At 30.5% G+C, this 24,525-nt stretch overlaps 1 protein-coding gene across 1 annotated transcript; it reads left to right on the forward strand.

Annotated features, from left to right (window-relative positions):
* Positions 1-1,664: 1,664 nt before the first annotated feature.
* LOC143916769 (RYamide receptor-like) lies at positions 1,665-24,525 on the forward strand. Its single transcript, XM_077438019.1, has 9 exons — positions 1,665-1,892; positions 2,615-2,763; positions 6,929-7,053; positions 11,372-11,466; positions 11,714-11,839; positions 11,914-12,014; positions 12,215-12,305; positions 12,513-12,590; positions 24,196-24,525. Exons 1-9 carry the CDS (start codon positions 1,665-1,667, stop codon positions 24,523-24,525), a joined length of 1,323 nt encoding a protein of 440 aa, XP_077294145.1.

A 24,525-nucleotide genomic window follows, 5' to 3' on the forward strand; every position in this document is an offset into this window, starting at 1 on the left:
GCTTTGAAAAAAAAAATTATTTCAAAGCAAGTATATTTTGGTTTTTAAGTGGTATGCCGTGGGTAAAATTCTTAGAAATTGTTCATTCTATAGAAAGGTCCCCTTTACTTTATTTCGCCTCAAAAACAGATGTGTAACGTTTATTTTTTCAAAAGTTTGTATATTTTTTGTTTTCAAGAAAGATTTTAAATTAATATTTTACTGAATCGGTTCAATCACAATTGATTTTATTTTTTGTCGTATTTTTATTTTATGTATTTGCAGACGTCCATTCTCTCACGAAACAACGAATGAGATGAATTTAAACTTCATGTGTAACAGATTCGGTCCAAAAAAAGTTTTAGTTATTTAATAAAATTGCTTTCTGACCAATACCTTATCAAATTTAGTACACAAAGAATACAAATATAAATTTTCAGCTTGATACGTTTAGGGGTGTGGTAAAAAATTTTTTTGACTTTTTTAAGAGGAAAAAATTCCACTTCTGGTTAATTAAATTTGACGATTTTTTTTAATTATATTTTCATCACATTGATACAAGGAATTATACATAAAATCGTGAAGAGCAGACATATTTAAAGGGTCGATTAAAATAGTGGAAGAAAAATCCGGTAAACAGCCAACAGGAGTAAACTGTCACTTTCGGTTAACGGGTGTTCACGAAATTTTATATATAACTTGGCATTAGGTTTATAATTATAGATATGAAATGTCAGTTGAATACGTCGAAACAAAAGTTTCCGAGAAAAAAATAAAAATACCTCGATCTTATAGGGTAAAAGTACTACTTCTGGTTGAGATAAAAATATTTTTTTATTTACATACATATCCATATATAAAATAGTAAAAATAATAAAAAGACACACAGAAACACACTCAGACACACAGAGCCGCACACATTTTTTTATATTATGTAAACGTGATCAGTGATCGATTATGTGAAGATTTTTGGAAAAAAATTTTCGCCTGCGGCGCTTTTTTCACTTTACATAATATTTTTTCAAAAATAAACTTATTTTTTTCATATTTATAACTCAATAAAGTGTATGCAAAGAATATTTTCCATTTTTATTCCGATATAAAAAATATTTTTTGAAAAAAAATTCAATTTGACAAATCTTTGCCTGCCCTCCCCAAGAAAAAGCTGAAATGACGTCCCTGATTGTTTTCTACCGAAAGTAAAAGCCGGTTTTATGCCGCATTATTTTATGATGCATTCTATTTACCTAGGACAAGGATTAAAACGAAATATACAATGTAATTTATGGATCTATTTTGCTTTTGCCGTTTTTATTGTACCTAAATTTGTTTATTCCCATTTTTGAAAATTTTATTTATTTTTTACCCTTGATTTTTAGCGTGATGGAAAGAAGAAAATTTTGTTATATGGGGGGGGGGGGGACAAATTTTTTTAACCCTGGGGGCCCCCTTTTAACTCCTGGCATGCACTAATTTCAGTCCCAGTCCGCCACTGTATATATATATATATATATATATATATATATATATATATATATATATATATATATATATATATATATATATATATATATATATATATATATATATATATATATATATATATATATATGTATATATATATATATATTTTTTTTTTTTTTTTTGGTTGCTTGCTTTAAAAACTTAAAATCTTACCTTAAAAAATGTTTAAAATTTATATAGCAGTTGACGACTTGTACCAGCCAACTACAGGGTTGATCATTTTCCTGTCCTCATTATATGCGTTGATTTCACTCTTAGCTGTTATTGGCAATGGAATGATTATTTGGATAATTTGTTCAACCAAAAACATGAGAACTCTAACAAACAATTACATTGCCAATTTGGCAATAGCTGATATTATTATTGGCCTGTTCAGCATTCCATTCCAGGTAAGCTATTTTATAAAATTTTCAATATAATATGCGTTATAATATGTAATAATTCGGTTTTGCAATTTTGTATACATACACTCGAATCTAAATTGAACATAAATATGTATATAAGATACTAGGGTTTACAATACCGATAATACAGATACCAGTAGAACCTGAATCGGACCAAAAACCAAACTTTGGTATTACCGGTATTAAAATAAAATATTGAAAAAATCCCCAAAATACACAGACACACATTTTTTCTAGATAATGAAAATGTGATCAGTAATGAATTCTGATTTCGAATCAGTCAAAATCTCAAGTTCGAATTTTGACATGGTCACTAAACTTCATATATGTATTCAAATCTTCATATATGTTGAGGTACTTTTTCATATGAAAAACATATGAAAAAGTGCACGAAATACACACAAATCCATGACTAAAATATTATAAAGTAAATCAAATGTGTTTAAGTAAAATACAATTTTCATTTTAAATCTCCTATTAAATTTTTCGAAAGATTATTTTTATTTATATATGTATATTACTTATTTTATGCCAGATTGGTGTATTAGTTTCACTTGGTGAGTTAGCTGAAGTTCTCAACCGTCAGAAATTTGTGACCTGATTTTGACCCTCTTTCTACTTCCGATCGCTTTTTTTATGTCATGGCTCCTGTTTTGTACTAACAACAGTACAAGTACAATTTGTTTGCTTTACACTTACTTTCACAGTTCCAGGCAGCCCTTCTCCAAAGATGGCAGTTACCTGAAATTATGTGTCCTCTCTGCCCGTTTTTCCAAACGGTCAGCGTCAATGTAAGCATATTCACGTTGACAGCAATCGCCATAGATCGTCATAAGGCCATTTTGTATCCTATGAGGTAAAAATATATTAATTATATATATATATATATATATATATATATATGTTTACATTATATATATATATATATATATATATATATATATATATATATATATATATATATACATACATACATACATACATACATACATACATACATACATACATACATACATACATACCGTCGCGGTTTCGGAAACCGGAACACTTGTGATTTTACGATTTTTGGGCAGTAAAAATATTGTCCCTTTAGGTGTGTGGTTTTTAACGAACGGGTCTTTTAAATATGATTATTTTCTACGATTTCAGTTCAGTTTAGTGTAAGTTTTCGAGGCGTTCGGATCGAAATCGTTGAAAATAAAAATACCATACAACAATACATTCAACTATCATTGGAGGAGAATATAAAAATCGCGGCTTTGGCAGACTCTGGACATTCATTGCGATCTATTTCTCAACAAATGGGACGTTCTGTATCTACTGTGTCAAGAATAATGAAAAAGAAAAAGGATTCTGGAACTTTTGCTCGTAAGAAGGGGACAGGACTGAAAAGATGCACATCTGAGAGACAAGATCGCCTGATAACTCTATTATCTTTACGGCAACGGTCCAAAACTGCTGTAGTTATAAGAAAATAGATCTCGGATCAATTTTAATTTGAAATTAGTGATGTAACCTTTAGAAAACGACTCAGAGAAGCTGGACTGCACGCTCAGAAACCTGCGAAAAAATCATTACTTACGAAGAAAATGATGAAAAACCAATTAGAGTGGTCGAAATATCACAAAAATTGGACGACATCGGATTGGCGATAAGTCATATTTTCTGATGAGTCAAAATTTAACCTCTCAGCTCCGATGGTTTTCCGTATGTTCGAAGAAAAGTTGGAGAAAGATTCGACCAAAAATGTAACCTGAAGAGGGTGAAGCATCCCCCAAGCCACATGGTTTGGGGATGTTTTTCTTATTATGGAATTGGTCGAATACAGTTTTTGCAAGGTTCCATTAACGGAATAGCATATAAAAAAATTCTAGAAGAAAGTTTTATCCCATTAATGGAAAATTATCTTTCAAATTCTGATAATGTCATATTCCAAGATGACTCTGCCCTTTGTCATCGAGCTAAATTAGTGAGTATTAATTTTATTTAATGATATGTAATTTATAATATTTCGATCAAAAAACTGAAATATTTTTGTTACTTTTTTTTAGGTTCGGGTTTATTTGCAGGAATAGTCCCGATTTGAAATTGAAAATTTATGGATGGCTATTAAATATAGGATTAGTAAAACAAATGTGTCTAGCCATTAATCATTAAAAGAGACCATAGAAAAAGTATAGTATGAAGACTTCCCCATCGACATTTTAAGAAACTTAATAGATTCTATGCCTAACCGTATAAAAGCCGTCATAAAATTAAAAGGAGCAGCAACAAAATATTAATTAAGTTTTTATAATTTGTAAATAGTACCATGTGACTAATAAAATTAAAAGCTTACGCTCAACTGTGTTTTTTCATTCAAAATTTCATTCAACTGTGGAGACTGCGTTTGGCCATAAAAACCGGATCGGACTAAAATTCTCCCTACCTTTTTTGTTGTTGTTTCTTTTCTTAACGATTGTCGTTAAAATAAAGCACTATGATATAATATATCATTTTAATGACTTTGGTTGTTTATTTGATATAATATCACTGAAATTTCACGCAAAATCACATTTTTCTATGGTGTTCCGGTTTCCGAAACCGCGACTGTACATACAAATGTATATTTTATTTTTACGTTATCTGCTATTATTAATTGCTATTGTTTTTTATGATTATGTATAAATGTATTTTTATCTGTGTATATGTATGTATATACATATGTATGTACATAAATATGTTTATATTTATTTTCTTTCTCTTTTTTCTTTTATAAGACATTCTCTTCTTATTGTTTTTTATAATTTGTAATTATTATTATAATCCGCTATTATATTGCTTGTTATTTTTATGATTGTGTTAAATGTGTCGTTTGTGTAAATATATGTTTTATTGTTGTCATGTCTAATTTCTTTAGTAATTATTTTGTTTATTTTCTGCTATATTTTTGACCATTGTGGCGCATTAGGAATTCCTGTAATGCTGCAATGGTCTAAACTTTGAATAAATAAAAAAAAATGTATTGGGTCTGGTTCACTGCATCGAAAGCCGAAAGATCGAAAAGAAAATATCGGAAAGCAAAGATCGAAAATCGAAAGATCTTAAGTCGAAAGATCGAAAAGAATGTATGCATGGTAAACGGTACTATGAATGTATATATGTATAACATATATCAGTGGCGTACGGTGAAATTCTCTCTCTTTTTGTCGTACAGCCTTACATAATGTGCACGGGCAGAATACAAGAGGAACAGCCTGTTTCTCTTGTACCCTGCTCACGCACATTAAGTAAGGGTGTACGACAAAAAGAGAGAAAATTTTACCGCACGCCACTAATATATATACATACTACCTGTTCTCAATATGTATGCATGGTAAACGAACAAGAATAAAGATTTCGATTTTTCGACTTTAGATGCAGTGACGGCCACCGGTATCAGACTTTTTTCAAAATGAAATTTATTAAACCGATATATCGATCACGTTTAACCGATCAGCTTCTAGAATTATTTTACATGTCGAACCGAAAATGGCGTTTAAGTCATGCGCGACAAATTTTCAGATTTCGTCCATACTTTAGCAATGCGAAAAATCATCCTACGTAAGATTTTTACATTTATCTATATATGTAGATCAAGTAAAAATTTGGATGTGACCAACTCATGACTTTATCTATGTACATATTTGAGGAATATAAGATGTAAAAAAAAATTCAATAATGACGTACACATACATATGTACACATTCACACACAGTTCAATGCACTCAAAGGATTCTGAGAAAAATAAAAAACCTCGATTCTCTAGTGTAAAAGTACTACTTCCGGTTGTGCTAAGAATATTAGTGTATAAAATTTATAATTTTTATTGCACATAAAAAATTTCGGTCTAATCTGTTGAGCGGTTTGGGAGATAATTGAATCCATAAACTTAAAAAACGATCGGATAAGAGATAAAAATGACCACTAACACGAAAGCCATGTGAAACGTAAAGGAGGTATGTAAAAAAAGGATACTTTATAAGGGCAGTACCACTGTCGACTTAGAAGTTTGAGAATTTACGTCGTATCAATTGGTATCAATTAGTATTTTGGTACCTGATACCAAGTTTCAGTTCGATAGGACAAACGGTGTAAAAAAAATCACATACCCACACATTTTTTCTAAAACATGAAAGCGTGATCAGTGATCGATTCTGAGTTCAAATCGGTTAAAATATAGAGTTAGAATTTTTGCATGATCACAAAACTTTATTTACATAGATCAAGTAAAAATAAATCAATGAAGTGGTGTTTAAATGAGAAAAAAACTTTCAACAATCGGTAAAAATCACGATTTTCACAAATTTTTTTGGGCTGGCGGACGGCAACGCGAATAATTTTTATATTATTTTTTACGGATTTCCCATGATACAGAATGTTTTTTCTAACTTAAGCTGTTATAAAATTCCAAAATTTGGTGTTTTCGATGTACCCTTAATACATAAATTAGGTATAAATTCCATATGAAAAATTATTAAACCAGTGCAAATTTGTTCAGACTCGATACCAATAAGATATTTTTTCATCCGGCCTACATTTTAAATTCCGAATCAGCCCATTTCCCAAAAAGGTTGGGAACCCCTGCGCTAGGTCATCTAGGTACATATGTACATATGTAATATCTATAGCTTACGAGAATATATGTACATAATATACACATGTGTATGAAAATTGGCTTCAGATGAAGATTGTGAACATCAAAATTTACTGTTATATGTAAATCAAGGGTACCTACTAAATCGGGGGTCTTCAAACTTTTTAGGACAAGGCTCAAATGGAAATATTTTATGTACCTACTAAGTTTGAACTACGTTTGGTCGAAATCTAAAAAAATCGAGGAGTTTATTTTTATCGTTTATGGTTTTAGTAAAATTTGCGATTTAAGATTTATTTGCTGACTTTCACTTTACTCATAAACATCTTTTCGACAGCATGTGAATAATACAAGAAATTGATTTAAAAAGATTTTGTCAAATGCTACAAAACATTTTTTATTTTAGTGTTCGACCATCAAAAAGAGTAGTAAGAATAATAATCACTGCAATATGGTTTCTGGGAGTACTTTTGGCTATCCCCATGCTCTACGCCTTAAGGGTGACAAAAGTTTTCGATTATGTTGATGAAGGTTAGTATAATACCGAGTAATAGTATAATAACTAGTAACGGTTTGTGTGGAAGTTCATCTATATATATATAAAAATGAATGTATGTGTGTGTGTGTCTCGAATAGGCTGCTAAACCACTGAACCGATTACAATGTAACTTTGAGGATTTGTTGTGTGCATGTCCGGGAAGATTACTATGAAAAAAAAACGGGAAAAAACGGGAATGGAAACGGGAAAAACGGGAATGAGTGTCATTGCAACGCAATAATTTCAAATGTGTTCGCTCCCTGTGTTTTTCCGACAAATGGGAACGGGAACGGGAATGGGAACGAGAACGGGAACGGGAACGTGAATTGGATGCGTTATTATGGCATTTCAACGCATGCTAAGGTTCAGCTAGTTTTAAATAAAATTCACATTTTATGTGTGAATGTCGAAAATCTTAATAGAATCTATAAAGTTAATTTGTGACGATTTGGTGTGGAATATAATATCGTTCAACTGATTATAATGGCATCATTTAAAATCATCGAATTTAAATTTTAGACCACTCTTTGTAATAAGCGTGGATCAATAAAAAAAAAATAATAAGAAGAAATGATTGTGATATTTTTGTTGTGACGATAAAGTCAACTAGAATACAAATTCAATAAGTTTTTTTTTTTTAAATTAGGTTTCAAAATATAGTAAAAACAAAGAGAAAATGAAGACAGAATGATGAAGAAAAAAAAAAATTTTTTTATGCTTATGTATTTTTCTATAATTTTATATTTACCATGGGTATGTAGTATGCATACATACATGTATATATATATATATATATATATATATATATATATATATATATATATATATATATATATATATATATATATATATATATATATATATATATATATGTATATATATATATATATATATATATATATATATATATATATATATATATATATACATATATATATATATATATATATATATATATATATATATATATATATATATATATATGTATATATATATACATATAAATATATATATATATATATATATATATATATATATATATATATATATATATATATATATATATATATATATATAAATATATATATATATATATATATATATATATATATATATATATATATATATATATATATATATATATATATATATATATATATATATATGTTAACTAGAATACAAATTCAATAAGTTTTTTTTTTTTAAATTAGGTTTCAAAATATAGTAAAAACAAAGAGAAAATGAAGACAGAATGATGAAGAAAAAAAAAATTTTTTTATGCTTATGTATTTTTCTATAATTTTATATTTACCATGGGTATGTAGTATGCATACATACATGTATATATATATATATATATATATATATATATATATATATATATATATATATATATATATATATATATATATATATATATATATATATATATATATATATATATATATATATATATATATATATATATATATATATATATATATATATATATATATATATATATATATATATATATATATATACATATATATATATATATATATATATATATATATATATATATATATATATATATATATATATATATATATATATATATATGTATATATACATATAAATATATATATATATATATATATATATATATAATATATATATATATATATATATATATATATATATATATATATATATATATATATATATATATATATATATATATGTATATATATATATATATATATATATATATATATATATATATATATATATATATATATATATATATATATATATATATATATATATATATATATATATATATATATATATATATATATATATATATATATATATATATATATATATATATATATGTACATATAAATATATATATATGGGCTGAAAAATTCGTAGGCTAGCATAGAAAAAATCTTTTTTTTGTTAGAATTTGATTTTATTATTCAATATAGTTGCCTTCGAGGGCGATATAACGATTATAGCGGTCATACAATTTTTCGATACCATTTTTATAGTACGATTTTATAGCCTCAAAATAGGCTTTAGCTTCGTCGATTACCTCTTCATCGGCGCAAGATTTCTGTTCAGAGCATCCTCTTGAGTCCTGAGAACAAGAAAAAGTCGCTGGGGGCCAGATCTTGAGAATACGGTGGATGCAGAAGCAATTCGAAGCCCAATTCATGCAATTTTGCCATAATTTTCATTGATTTGTGACATGGTGCATTGTCTTGATGAAACAGCACTTTCTTCTTATTCAAATTGGGCCGTTTTTCCGCGATTTCATCCTTCAAACGCTCCAATAACGCTACGTAATAGTCGCTGTTTATGGTTTTTCCCTTTTTAAGATAGTCGATGAATATTATACCATGCGCATCCCAAAATGCTGTTGCCATAACTTGCCAGCCGACTTTTGCGTCTTTCCACGCTTTGGAGTCACTTCATAACGTGCACTCCGCTGACTGTCGATTGGACTCCGGTGTGAAATGATGGAGCCATGTTTCATCCATTTTCACATATCGACGCAAAAATTCGGGTTTATTACGTTTGAACAGCTCCAAACACTGCTTAGAATCATCAATTCGTTGTTGTTTTTGGTCGATTGTGAGCTCGCGCGGCACCCACTTTGAACAGAGCTTTCCCATACCCAAATATTCATTCACGATATGTCCAACACGTTCCTTTGATATCTTTAGCGTCTCAGCTATCTCAATCAACTTCACTATACGGTTATCCAAAATTATTTTGTGGACTTTTTTGATGTTTTCGTCGGTAACATCCTCTTTGGGGAGTTCACTTCGTGCATCGTTTAAACTTAGTAAACCACTTCTCAACAGTTGATTTTCCTGGTGCAAAGTCGGAATAATGTTTATCAAGCCAAGCCTTGGCTTCAATAGTATTTTTTTTTCGCCATAAAGCAATGCTTTATTAACACACGAAATTCCTTTTTATCCATTTTTTCAAACTAATAAAAGTTGCTTCACTCAAAATGCTATACCTCACAAACTAATAGTACGACAGCTGTAAAATTTATCGTGTCACGACATAAGGTCCAAAGCTATAATATCCAACGACAAGGGCACCACGAAAGAATATCCACCCGTTAGAATGCCCACCTGCTAAGTGATCCAGAGATTAAAAAGCCCAGATAATAAAACGTCCAACCGAAAAACATCCACCCTTTTAAAGGTCCAGCCGTAAAAAGTCCGAAAATATAATATAAAACATAGATAAAGTAATAATGATTAATAAAACGCTCCATATTTACATAAATCGGATATCGAGTCAATTTGACTCGATACTCGATTGAATACTCGACGGGTTTAAATTTTTTAAAATTAATTTCCGAATATAATAATAATGTTAGATTAAATCATTGCAGCACCTGACATCGAGTCAAGACCGCAAACATTTATTTTTAAGCAGGGTTTCTAAGCCGGGCAGCAATTTTTTTTTCAAATAGTTTTTTTTAGCAATCCAAACTTTTACGTATGCAGAGCTTCTGAACTAAGGTTCGCTAATCATCATTATGAAACTTTGCATTTGATAATAAAACATTAAGGTTCAAATTATTTTCCCAATACAACAAACAATAATATTCGATAGCATACTCGGCGAATTAATCGAATTAGGAGTCAGGTGTGGTCAACCGGGTTTAATTTTTTAAAATTATTTTCCGAATATACATAATAATAATGTTGGATTAAATCATTGCAGCACCTGACATCAAGTCAGGTGCTGCCAATCTATTCAGCGCATCGACAATTCAGCGCAAAATCAATTTTTTCAATAAATTTTAAATGCGTTTTCGAAAATAATTACTGTATTGAAATTGTCGGCCATTTAAACATGATAAATTTATAAATGGGAATAAATTTATTTGATACTCTTTGTGCCTTGAAATATTACGCAAGCAGGGTCTCTCAACTAAGACCGCAAACATTAATTTTTAAGCAGGGTCCTAAACCGTTTAAACCGGACGTTTTATTATCTGGGCTTTTTACTGTCTGGATCACTTAGCAGGTGGGCATTCTAACGGGTGGATCTTCTTTCGTGGTGCCCTTGTCGTTGGATCTTATAGCTTTGGACCTTATGTCGTGGAACCAAAATTTATACACGTGTCTTTTGATGGTTAGGGCTAACTAAAATTCATATGGATTTAATACTAGTAGCGCCATCTATGTGTCAGCCTACGAACTTTTCAGCCCATCTAATATGTTGGGCTCGAGTCATGTGGATTGGTTTTCATAATTCACTTCAGGGTAGTTTTTGTTCAAATTTTTGTTTCAGCAGAAACTAATCAAGTTCAATTGAAACCATTCTGTGACCTAGTAAACTTGACGCCGAAATCAATGACAGTATATCGAACCGTGCTGTTTTTGGTACAGGTAATTATAATATTTCATCGATAAAATAGTTATCAGATGAAATCTAAAATTTTGGATACTTCTAGTGTTTGGTGAGCAGCTATAAGGGTATGAAAGAAAAGCTGTAAAATTTTTAGCAACTTTTTAATCACATTTCTTAAATGGAAATTTTACTTTTGAGTTTATACCAATATGGCCGTTCATCAATAAAAACGATTTTTTTTAAATTTAATTATATTTACATTGCTTTTGTTAAAACAATATTTAGTACGCGGTGCCTGTTTTTTTAATATCACAAAAATATTACTCATTGGCAACAACATTGTGGGGGTCAAGAGTTCCTGGAAATGCCCAAGAATCCAGGGATGCAAATGTGATTCAAAATAAAAAAAAAGTTCATATATACATAGATTAAATATATGTATATTTTTTTAAATATGCAAAATTAAATTAAACTTATATTTTTAGGTTATCAAAATGCTGGTTATCGTAGTGGCAATATTTATTATCTGCTGGTTACCACTTCAATTTTATAACATTTTGCAGATGTTTCTGCCGCAGATAAATAAGTGAGAAAATGTAGAATTACAATTTTTTTTGAAAACTTATTAGAAATTTACCTAATTATAATAATTTTTAAATCATCATTTATATAATATGTAGAATATTCAAATTACATCTATTATTTTGAATCGTACATCTTTTTTATTTGTTTACTTTTAAAATAGTGAAATTAAATTGATTTTAATAATATTTCTTATTTTTCCAGTTTCAAGTACATAAACCTTATTTTCTTTGCTTGTGATTGGTTGGCTATGAGTAACTCCTGCTACAATCCGTTCATATACGGATTATATAACGTGAGTGTTATTTTGTATATGTATGTATGTATAAGTATATGTTATATGTTTCGATTGAAATTGCCTTAATTCTTGAACAAATAACTTGAACAGCGGAAGCCCATCGTTTTAATTTTCATAGAGTTGTCAAAGATGTTAATGTTAGTAATATTTCGATTGAATTTATGTGTTGTATAATATTAACCAGTTGATAACTGTTTTTAACAGGAAAATTTCAAAAGTCAATTCAAAAAAAGATTCAGCATTTGCGGTCGAAAAAACAATGCTCCGATAGCAGATAACCTGGTAAGAAAATATTTTTTTATTTATATCAAACATAACACGAAATTAAACAATGTTCTGAAATTGATGACAGTCGATTTCAGTTTTTCACACAATCAATTTTTTACGTTATAATGAAAATGTAAACATCAAATTCAAAGTATACATATGTATGTACAAAATATACATACCCAGATTTTGCTCGACAGTCAAAAGCGCTCCGAAATAACCGCCCCGACATTACCGCGCGGCTACAAAACCACTAGAGACATAACCGACGGCGACAAAACCGCGCCAGAAGGTATGAAAAAATTAAAATATCAATTTCGACTTCCATTTGATTAATATAACTGAAGAATAATCTATTAGTAAATATAGATTATTGTCAATGACAACTTATGCAACGTACCGGGGTGCATGGGGTGACGTCATTACGCGGCGGAAATTTTTATTTTTCTGTCGCACAACTGGTAGGATACAAGCGTCATTACTAAATCCCGGATAACCAGCGTGCCGTTCATTGTTCAAATGTTGTAAATGCATTGTTAAAGGTTTGCCAAACCTTTTTTACAAAGCATTGACAACAATTGAACAATGAGCGGCGCGCCTTGGGCCCGTACTCTAGTCATTACGTAGCATGCGTAATGACGTCACCACCCGCTCCCCCGTGCGTTGCTTAAGGTAACGTTGAAAGCTGAAATTCACTTATAGATTATGTTTCAGTTATATTAATCAAATCGAAGTCCAAATTGGTATTTTCATTTTTGTAGCGCGGTTTTGTCGCCGTGCGGTTATGTCTCTCGACGTTTTTTCTTGTGCGGTTATGTCTGGCGCTTATGTAGCGAGCGATTTCGACTGGACATCATATATGTACATACATAAAATTACATATGCGTACATGTGTAAGTTTTCATGGATAAAAGCAGTGTGTGTTGCTAAAATTTGATTAACCACCTCGCATCTCATTGAACCCCGCACCCTTCTGCCCCGGATTTTATCATTGACATTTAATTATTATGGAAAAAATAAAATCAAAAAAATAAAAAATTACAGTCAAATATATTTATTTATATTCCATACTCATTCTTAATAGATTTTGAGTCATTAAATACTCTCACTCGTTTAGCATTAGCTCAACAATGTTCATTTCGGAGACATGCTTGACTATGATTTTTATTAAATGCTTTTTATTATTACTAAATTATGTTCACAATATATCTTATATCTATTTTAATAGTTCTATTTTCTATTTTAGATTTTTTTTGTTAGTAATTATAGTATTATATAATTTTAATATACACATAATATACACATAAAGCATAATAGGATAAAGAGCCCAAAAACCTATTTACAATCCTTGTAAACGCTCATTACATATTTTATACATAATTTTAACTAAAGACTCTAAAGTCAATCATCTAAGGCAGACTGTGTTTTGGTAATTTTGTTGTAAGAACCGAGACTCTTCACAAGTGTGTTAATATGGTTGTGACCAGAGATCGGCGGAAAAGTATCTTTTGCCCGCATAAAATGGTTCACTATTGTCCTACAAAGGGTAAAAAAAAAGGTTGACATTTTTTTGTGGACAAAATAAATTTGCCGCCGATCTCTGGTTATGAGTAAAGAGCGGACCCAGAGCGCGCTGTCCATTGTTCACATGTTGTAAATGCATTTTTAAAGGTTTGCCGAACCTTTTTTACAAAGCATTTACAATAATGGAACAATAGACGGCGCGCTTCCGGTCCTACCTCTAGTTATGAGTGTTATGACTAGAGGTAGGATAGCCAAGGTGCCGCGCATTGTTACACTCAACACGTCCACGAGCGCACTGCGAGCGCGATGCAAATCCTTTTGTGTTCGTCAAAAAACCGACAACAGGCGGAGCGCACTCGAGCACGAGCCAAACGCTCGAAGCGCGCTCGTTCGAGGCTTGTAAGTCGGTCCACACTACACGAATTTGTGCTCGGCTCGTGCTCCGCTCGTTCTCGGCTCTCTAGCGTAGACGCACCTTTAGAACAGGTAGTTAGTTATCGCCATTGTGTTTGAAAGAATCTTTTTTTTCGTCTTAATTTTTGGAACTATTGAACTCTCAATGTACATAATCGTTCACCAGCCGCCATTAGTTATATGTAACAAAAGCAATGCAATTAGAGGCGAAGATTTATTTAGTAAAGATAATCAAGAAAATTTTCGTCAAAATAAAACGGACTTGATATAAAACTCACTTGATACGGACGTTGTTTGTTCTCTTGATAAGACGATATATTTTCACTAGGTCCATCGATAAAAATTCAAAATTCGCGTTTTTCGCTCTGATTTAATGACCATATACATATGTTTGCTAATGAATATTCAGAAAGTCGCCACAACACATATTGACATTATCTATACATTTTTCAGGATACAACAAAAATTGTTCCCATGTTTTAAGAACCGGCTCTGCAAACGAAAAAAATATTTTTGTTTGCAGAGCTGGCAAACGTTTCGTTCGCACCGGCTCTGGAGCCGGTGCAAACCTATGGCAGCACACTACTGAATCGGTACGTGACGATTGGGCGCCCAGGACGATTGGGCGATCAGTGTTACTCGCCACTGCGACAATTGGACGACGAGACTGGCGGACACTGCGTCAATTGGGCCCTGCGTCAATTGGGCGCCCATCGCACTGGGCGATCATCGACTGGCCGACGGCGACCGGGCGACCAGGGCGCCTGGGCGACCACCGACACGGCCCGCTGGTGAAGTGGTCGCCAAGCTTACGTAAACTCTGCGTTTTGCAAGGAACGACCGCGAACGGAGCGTTATAGGAATTTCCGATGCACTGACAAATATTCTACCTACATACATATGCTTTATACCGCTTTATTTTTCGTTTCAGTTTTACCAATTTTTCGTAACAACACGAATCATACTATTAATTTTTTTCGCTATATTATATTACATTTGCTGGAATTTTATATTAAACGTACTTTTATAAATACATGTGTAGCACCTTTTCACAAAAAATAATTGTAAGATGACAAATCATATGTACCTACATATTCTCCAAAATAATATAAAAGAAAAATGATCGATTGAATCTTTCGCGCAGTGCTTTTAGTTTTTTTTCAAATGGACACACTTTTTTTTCTTTTAAATGTTATATTTCAGTTTTATCAATTGGATAAATTCACACTCTATTCTCAATTTTCTCAACACTGTATTAGTTATACATAATAACAAAATATTTTCTAATAGCGATTCTCAAAGTTTTCAAGATTATATTTTTTTTCAATGATGAAATACGTTTACGAAAAAAAAGCGCATACTTAAATTCGTTCGCGGAGCTCGAATAATTTTTTTCGGCTTTTCCCATAATTAAATTATTACATCGTTTACGATTCGCAGAGGCAATTCTCGAAAAAAATAGCTTTTTAAAGTAATTTTAAACATCTCCCGTTCTATGGTTATTGTTGAAAATTACATTGAGCCACAAAAAATCACGTTTTTTAGTTACCAGAGCGGAGACTAACCAATCTTTACTAACTTTGACCCACTGAATTCGAATATGATATTGATTTTTGCTGGTTGGTGATTGTTTACGAGATATGAGCGTTTAAAAAAATGCGCGATTTTTACAGTTTTTTGGCTTTTGCGGTCTTTAACTCAAAACCTAGTATTGCTGTGCTCAAAGTGAGTATTGGAATCAATAGTCAGATGTTTTTCCTATTGATTGTGATATTGCATTGCTTTAAAATACTTATAATTAATTGTCTAGCGAATTTTAAAAGTCAAAAAAATATTTTTTTTACGGATTTTTTCTCCGTGCTATTTTGCATTTATTTGGCAATTTTTTTATTTCACCTCGTTTATAAGGATTGGTTTTCTATTTCAATATTTTTTATTTTTATCTAAACGTACTAACTCGAGCGGTAATTGCAATTTAAATGCTTTCGTTTTTGTTGCTCAGTGTTATTATAGTCACATTAAAATCTATATGATAGTTTATAGTAATTAAGGCTCATTTCGTTTATCAATAATTTAATAAGGTATATTTTTACTAATTAATATCTTTCGCTTTTGTAAATTCGAAACATACATACATATGTATAACGAATTATGTTTACATCTATAACTGTCATCCAGCGCTCATCTGTTCATCTAATGTATAATTTCTTTAATAATATTTTATGCGTATAAAATATTACAAAGACCTTACAAGAAATTATATATTTTCAAATATTTGGACCGAATGAACGAACTCATTCAAAACGTTTTTTTTTTACTATGAGTGGCAGTTTTATTGCCTAAAGATAAATAATACCGCGTCTCATAGGCTAGGCTAGAGATGCTCTGCAAGTCATTTTGATAAAAGAGTTCTCAAAACGACTTTTGACAACTGTTTCTCGAACTACTTTTTTTCTTGATTGTTTTACATGACATGTTATACATACATACATATGTAAGGTTTTTCAACGGGTTTTTGCGGTATCATAAATTCATGGCCCTCAAATTTGGTTTAAAATAATGCAATGACGTAAATGATTTTATACCCTTTATCCTTTTATTAAATTCAAATTATTCTGAAATGGTTTTCATCGTTTTTTCAAAACCTCTCCGATAAAATAAACGTTTTTTATTCCAAAAAAAATGGCAAAGTTTCAAAGCGATCGGAAAAGTTTTAGGAGGTTTGTCCAAAACTAAGATAAACCTTGTAATTTTCAAATGTTATAATTAGCATGGAAATAATTTTTTCAATGTATGTATGTGTGTGTTGTATGAATGTACATACATATGTACATATGTTATTTTGAAAATTTTCAATTTAATATTTATTTTCATTATTCATCAATGAAAAGTAAATCAAAAAACTTTATTAATACTATGATTTGATGAATATACTAAATACTGGCGATTCTAGAATTGATCTAATGTTGAGAGTTACAAATTTTACACGTTTTGGATTTTCGTAAGATTAAAAATAAGCACCAATCACACGGTTGATCCCATATTTTTTAAGATCATCGAAAGCCGATGCAATTCGCGCTATTATATAAGTATTTATATTTTTATTTTTGAACATTTAATTTGTACGAATATTTTTTACGTAAATTTGTACGAATATCGATTTTTATATTTTCGGGGCAATGAGAGAATTTGTTCGCAGAAGGGCCAAAGAGGCATTGTATTGCATTAAGACGATTGTATCGTAAAAATATCAAATATTATGTTCTTCCCCTTTTTTTTGTCGAAGGGATCGGTACCTGAAGGGATCGGTCCAAAATATCATCTAATGTTGAATGAATCACTGTTAGAAAATATTTTGTAATTATGTATAACTATTACAGTGTAGTACAAAATTGAGAATAGGGTGTGAATTTATCCAATTGATAAAACTGAAATATAACATTTAAAAGAGAAAAAAGTGTGTCCATTTGAAAAATGTTTGCAATTTTGGGACCGACCATTTATTTCATTGTTTTGGTAGGTAATCGTAAAACCTGCTTCGAGAAGAAAAAAAAATACTGAATGAAAATCGACGGATTGATTGCAAAATTATTTAAGGCTCATTTCGTATTTACTTACCTATTATACAGTTCACATGGTTTTTAATATCTATTGCTTTTGTAAAGTAGCAACATACATACATACATATGTACATATGTACGTGTATAACGAATCATGTTTACATCTACATATGTACATATGTATAACGGTCATCCAGCACTCATCTGTTTATCTAATACAGCGGTTCAGATTTCAAATTTCCAGCAAGAAATTGTAAAAGTAAATCACTTGATCAGTGATATATTAATAATATTAATAATAATTTGAATACGATATTGAAAAAATAATATTGGAATAAATTAAAAAAGGTCGAATAAAACGGGTCGATTTATGAGTTTCTAGAATTGACTACATACCAGCAATTCTAAAATTAATTTAATGTAAATAAATAAATGTCTTTGAATACAAATTTTACATATTTTGGAATTTCGTAAGATTAGGAATAAGCATTTATTACGGTTGATCCACATTTTTTAACAAACAAACCGATGATAGTCGCTCTATTGATCGACTAAATAATAATTAAATAACACAAATCGCAGCCGAATTGATTACAGTTATACAGGAAAAAAAATAATTACGTAGGTTAATTCTCGCTCGAATGTTTGGTGTTAGTTGGGTATGTTTTTGATAACAATAAACTGACCATTTAAGACTCAAATTCATTGAAGTATCTACTTCAATGCTCAAATGTGATACGAAAATATCTCCCTACAATAGAAAGTTATAAAAAAAAACTCTCGAATGTTAGACAATACTTTAAACACGTTTTGTATATATTTTCCTTTTTTAATGTTAACTGTATAATTTATTTAAGTTCAGTTATTTTTTTAGTCAAATGAATGGTAAAAAAAGGAAGCAGATGATTATAATGAAAAAATTAAGGTGAAGAAATAGAGAATATTAAATTGATCACCAAAAATACAATGTCGAAAGTCAGTTTTTACGAGCCCAGCTCAAATATGCAAATTCGAAAATATGGCTGCCATATCTACGATAGAAGCTCACATGAATATGATCAATATGCTAATAAGTTACGAAATGTGTTTGATAGATTTAAAGATTTTTCAAAAATAGAGGATATAATATTATTCATGTCATTCCCATTCAATGATGAAATACAAATAGAAGAAATATCAATCAAATTAAAATAATTTTTGGATGTAGACCAAATACTAGTTGAGGATGAAATACTTAAATTAAAATGCGAAATATTTTTGAAATCAAGACCTTCCCTCAAAATAGTTATTGGAATTTACTCTGTGATGAAAAATATTTTCAGAATAATTTGAATTTAATAAAAGGATAAAGGGTATAAAATCATTTACGTCATTGCATTATTTGAAACCAAATTTGAGGGCCATGAATTTATGATACCGCAAAAACCCGTTGAAAAACCTTACATATGTATGTATGTATAACATGTCATGTAAAACAATCAAGAAAAAAAGTAGTTCGAGAAACAGTTGTCAAAAGTCGTTTTGAGAACTCTTTTATCAAAATGACTTGCAGAGCATCTCTAGCCTAGCCTATGAGACGCGGTATTATTTATCTTTAGGCAATAAAACTGCCACTCATAGTAAAAAAAAAACGTTTTGAATGAGTTCGTTCATTCGGTCCAAATATTTGAAAATATATAATTTCTTGTAAGGTCTTTGTAATATTTTATACGCATAAAATATTATTAAAGAAATTATACATTAGATGAACAGATGAGCGCTGGATGACAGTTATAGATGTAAACATAATTCGTTATACATATGTATGTATGTTTCGAATTTACAAAAGCGAAAGATATTAATTAGTAAAAATATACCTTATTAAATTATTGATAAACGAAATGAGCCTTAATTACTATAAACTATCATATAGATTTTAATGTGACTATAATAACACTGAGCAACAAAAACGAAAGCATTTAAATTGCAATTACCGCTCGAGTTAGTACGTTTAGATAAAAATAAAAAATATTGAAATAGAAAACCAATCCTTATAAACGAGGTGAAATAAAAAAATTGCCAAATAAATGCAAAATAGCACGGAGAAAAAATCCGTAAAAAAAATATTTTTTTGACTTTTAAAATTCGCTAGACAATTAATTATAAGTATTTTAAAGCAATGCAATATCACAATCAATAGGAAAAACATCTGACTATTGATTCCAATACTCACTTTGAGCACAGCAATACTAGGTTTTGAGTTAAAGACCGCAAAAGCCAAAAAACTGTAAAAATCGCGCATTTTTTTAAACGCTCATATCTCGTAAACAATCACCAACCAGCAAAAATCAATATCATATTCGAATTCAGTGGGTCAAAGTTAGTAAAGATTGGTTAGTCTCCGCTCTGGTAACTAAAAAACGTGATTTTTTGTGGCTCAATGTAATTTTCAACAATAACCATAGAACGGGAGATGTTTAAAATTACTTTAAAAAGCTATTTTTTTCGAGAATTGCCTCTGCGAATCGTAAACGATGTAATAATTTAATTATGGGAAAAGCCGAAAAAAATTATTCGAGCTCCGCGAACGAATTTAAGTATGCGCTTTTTTTTCGTAAACGTATTTCATCATTGAAAAAAAATATAATCTTGAAAACTTTGAGAATCGCTATTAGAAAATATTTTGTTATTATGTATAACTAATACAGTGTTGAGAAAATTGAGAATAGAGTGTGAATTTATCCAATTGATAAAACTGAAATATAACATTTAAAAGAAAAAAAAGTGTGTCCATTTGAAAAAAAACTAAAAGCACTGCGCGAAAGATTCAATCGATCATTTTTCTTTTATATTATTTTGGAGAATATGTAGGTACATATGATTTGTCATCTTACAATTATTTTTTGTGAAAAGGTGCTACACATGTATTTATAAAAGTACGTTTAATATAAAATTCCAGCAAATGTAATATAATATAGCGAAAAAAATTAATAGTATGATTCGTGTTGTTACGAAAAATTGGTAAAACTGAAACGAAAAATAAAGCGGTATAAAGCATATGTATGTAGGTAGAATATTTGTCAGTGCATCGGAAATTCCTATAACGCTCCGTTCGCGGTCGTTCCTTGCAAAACGCAGAGTTTACGTAAGCTTGGCGACCACTTCACCAGCGGGCCGTGTCGGTGGTCGCCCACGCGCCCTGGTCGCCCGGTCGCCGTCGGCCAGTCGATGATCGCCCAGTGCGATGGGCGCCCAATTGACGCAGGGCCCAATTGACGCAGTGTCCGCCAGTCTCGTCGTCCAATTGTCGCAGTGGCGAGTAACACTGATCGCCCAATCGTCCTGGGCGCCCAATCGACCGTGTCCCCACTGAATACAGTTATTATGTACATATTACATGAGTCATCATATACATACATATGTATGGTATGTATGTACATACATTCGGGTCGTTTTGACTCATGTATTTACATGACTCGTACTTGCCTTATAAAATTTTGGCTACTCTAGTCGACTACGATCTTCTTGATTTTTGATTTTAAAATGCTTTTTATTATTACGAAATTATGTTCACAATACACCTTATATCTATTTTAATAACTGATCATTTTCTATTTTACAATTTAATTTAATTTGGTCAGTAATCATAGTATTATATTATTCTAATGTTAATGTACAGCATAATAGGAAAAAGAGCTCAAAAACCTATTTACAATCCTTCTACGATCTTCTCAAATCTATAAACGTGTAATAGATTTCTCAGATTGTATTTAAATCCACAAATCATATCCAAAATTACCCATATAGATATTATATGTACATACATACTTTAAAAGTTAAATACATATTTATGTATATGTATGATTGTATTTATTTTTAATATACAGGCGGACCTCAACTTTCGCACACAATTGGTTCCTGAAAATGTGTGCGAAAGTTAAATGTTCGAAAGTTGAGGGATGTAAAAAAAAAAGCAAAAAATGTATGTATTAAATAAAAATTATTTATATATGTACATTAAAAAGTAAAGTAAATACATAAAATAAAAAGCAAAAAAGCAAAAGCAGAAAAACACGATAAAATAAAAAATAAAAACAAAAGAAAAATAATACGTAAATAAAATACTCAAATCCTATTCTTAGTTTTACATTCTGCAAAAGAAAAATAGTAAAAAAAATATCACAGCGACGCCCAAATGGAAGAGAGTAGATTAAGATTCCACACATACATCACATTCAAATTAAGAGAATAATGATGAGCGCAGGCTGCCAGATACATATGTTAAAATAACATCCGATAATCTACACTCACTTAGGTGGAAAAGATCGCATTCAGGCACGGCAAATTATAATCTCGTAATGAACTTGTCAAGAGTTAGTTGAATATGACATTTTTTTTTTCTTCATAGAGAGTTCTGTAACAGACAGTACTCTTATGAATAGCCCTACGTACTTGAGATATTCGTTCTCCATTGGGATCACAGTCTTCCATAATGTTCAAAAACTTTTCGAGACGCGTAAAAGCTTCGTTCATATTTTTTATAGTTAAGGTATTAATGATTTCTTCTGGTTCTTCTTCCTCACTTTCAATATGTATATCATTCTCGTTCTCTTGCCGGTCCATTAGAAATTCATTGGTCATGGGTTCAGAATGAGATTCAATCATCTCATTAATATCTTCAATGTTAACATCTAGGTTAAGTTCGTTCATTAAGAGGACTATTTCAAGTGTGATAGTTTCTGGAGTTTCATCAAAATTTATATCACCCATCATTTGTGGGCATAGTTTTCTCCATGAACCTTTCATTGTTGACTCTTTTATTTCAGCCCACGCGTCTCCAATATTGTTTATTGCGTTCCATATGTTATAATTCCTCCAGAAATCTTTTAATGTGGGCCCACCTTCCATGTCAGTTGTCTTGATGGCCTGATTCATTATCGACCTCATATAATATCGTTTAAACGTAGCTATCACTGTTTGGTCCATGGGTTGTATGAGACACGTAGTATTGGGGGGAAGAAACACAACATTGATTTCTGGATATAAATTTTGTAGAGATTTTGGGTGTCCTGTAGCATTATCTAAGATTAATAATATTTGAAATGGTAAATTATTAACTTCACAATATTGCTTTACTGCTGGTACAAAATGTTAAGTGAACCAATCTTTAAATATTAAAGCAGTAACCCAGGCTTTTTTATTTGATTTCCAAATGACTGGAAACAATTTTTTATCTTTCCCTTTCAATGCTCTAGGATTTTCTGCTTGATAAATTAACATTGGCATCAATTTTAAATCACCAGCTAAATTTCCACCAAGAAGCAATCGGTTTTTAGAAGGTTTATGACCAGGGGCAACTGATTCTTCCTTTGATAAGAATGTACGATTAGGCATCTGCTTCCAAAATAAACCAGTCTCATCTACATTAAATATTTGACTAGAGGAATATTCACCATCTTCAATAATTTTGGACAATGAACAAAAAAAGTCTTTTGCAGCATCTTCATCCGCATCAGCTGATTCTCCAGTGAATTTAATATTGTGTAAAGAATATCTTGTTTTAAAATTTGAAAACCGGCCGTGACTTGCATGAAACACCGTGTTAGAATCTTCTTTTAGTCTATCCTTCCAATCTTTATGCAAACTAAGAGCTCTAGCTTGAATTATTGAAGTTTTTTGATTTTGGTCACTTATCCAATAAGACAAAGATTTCTCCATTTCATCCATCATTATGCCGTGCAGGATGTAACACTTTTCACAGTACGGGCTCGTTCATACGCATTTTATAGTGTGACAGGGAATGGAGGAGAGGGAAACAATTGCACGCAAACAAACATTTTTGCATTATCACCAAAAAAAAAAAAAAAAACGATTTTTGAAAAATGTGCGAAATAGCGAATTGTGCGAAAGTCGAATGTGCGAAAGTTGAGGTCCGCCTGTACTTTGATGTTGTCAAATTTGCATCCATTTATGATGCTTCAACATGTTTGAAACCCAATATTAGGTTAAATCGCGTTTTTCTAAAAAAATATCGAACTATTATTAATGAAAATTTCTATGTTTATTGGATAGATTCCAATTTATTTATAGCCCCAATGTTATTATAAAAAATAGACTTTATTAAAAAAAAATAACTTTTTCAGAATAAAAATAAGCCATCAACCCGTTTGCGTCGACAATCAACAAGAGAAATGTTCCCACTTGTAGGAATAAATTACAAAAACAGATACCAATCAACTTTTGACCATCAGAAAAATCGACTATCAACATACAAAGAAACTGAATTTAGTAGCGACGGTCCCTCCAAAAGTGAAATTTCAAACACATTTCACCTGAGCGCTGATAGCTTCAATGATTCCGTAATGGAAGAGTTGATAGACTCAATGATGAGACTATCAATCACGGAGACTACTTTACTATCTAACGATGACCTTTCATCGTCATCGAGCGAAGATTCATATAAGAATGACTAG

Source organism: Arctopsyche grandis, chromosome 1 (genome assembly GCF_051622035.1).
Source record: "Arctopsyche grandis isolate Sample6627 chromosome 1, ASM5162203v2, whole genome shotgun sequence".
Classification (NCBI taxonomy): domain Eukaryota; kingdom Metazoa; phylum Arthropoda; class Insecta; order Trichoptera; family Hydropsychidae; genus Arctopsyche; species Arctopsyche grandis.

Coding starts and splice junctions, on each gene's coding strand:
- LOC143916769 (XM_077438019.1), top strand. CDS start 1,665: ATGTTTAAAATTTATATAGCAGTTGACGACTTGTACCAGCCAACTACA. Junction 1,893..2,614: donor TGTTCAGCATTCCATTCCAG/GTAAGCTATTTT, acceptor TTACTTTCACAG/TTCCAGGCAGCCCTTCTCCA. Junction 12,015..12,214: donor TTTCTGCCGCAGATAAATAA/GTGAGAAAATGT, acceptor TTATTTTTCCAG/TTTCAAGTACATAAACCTTA.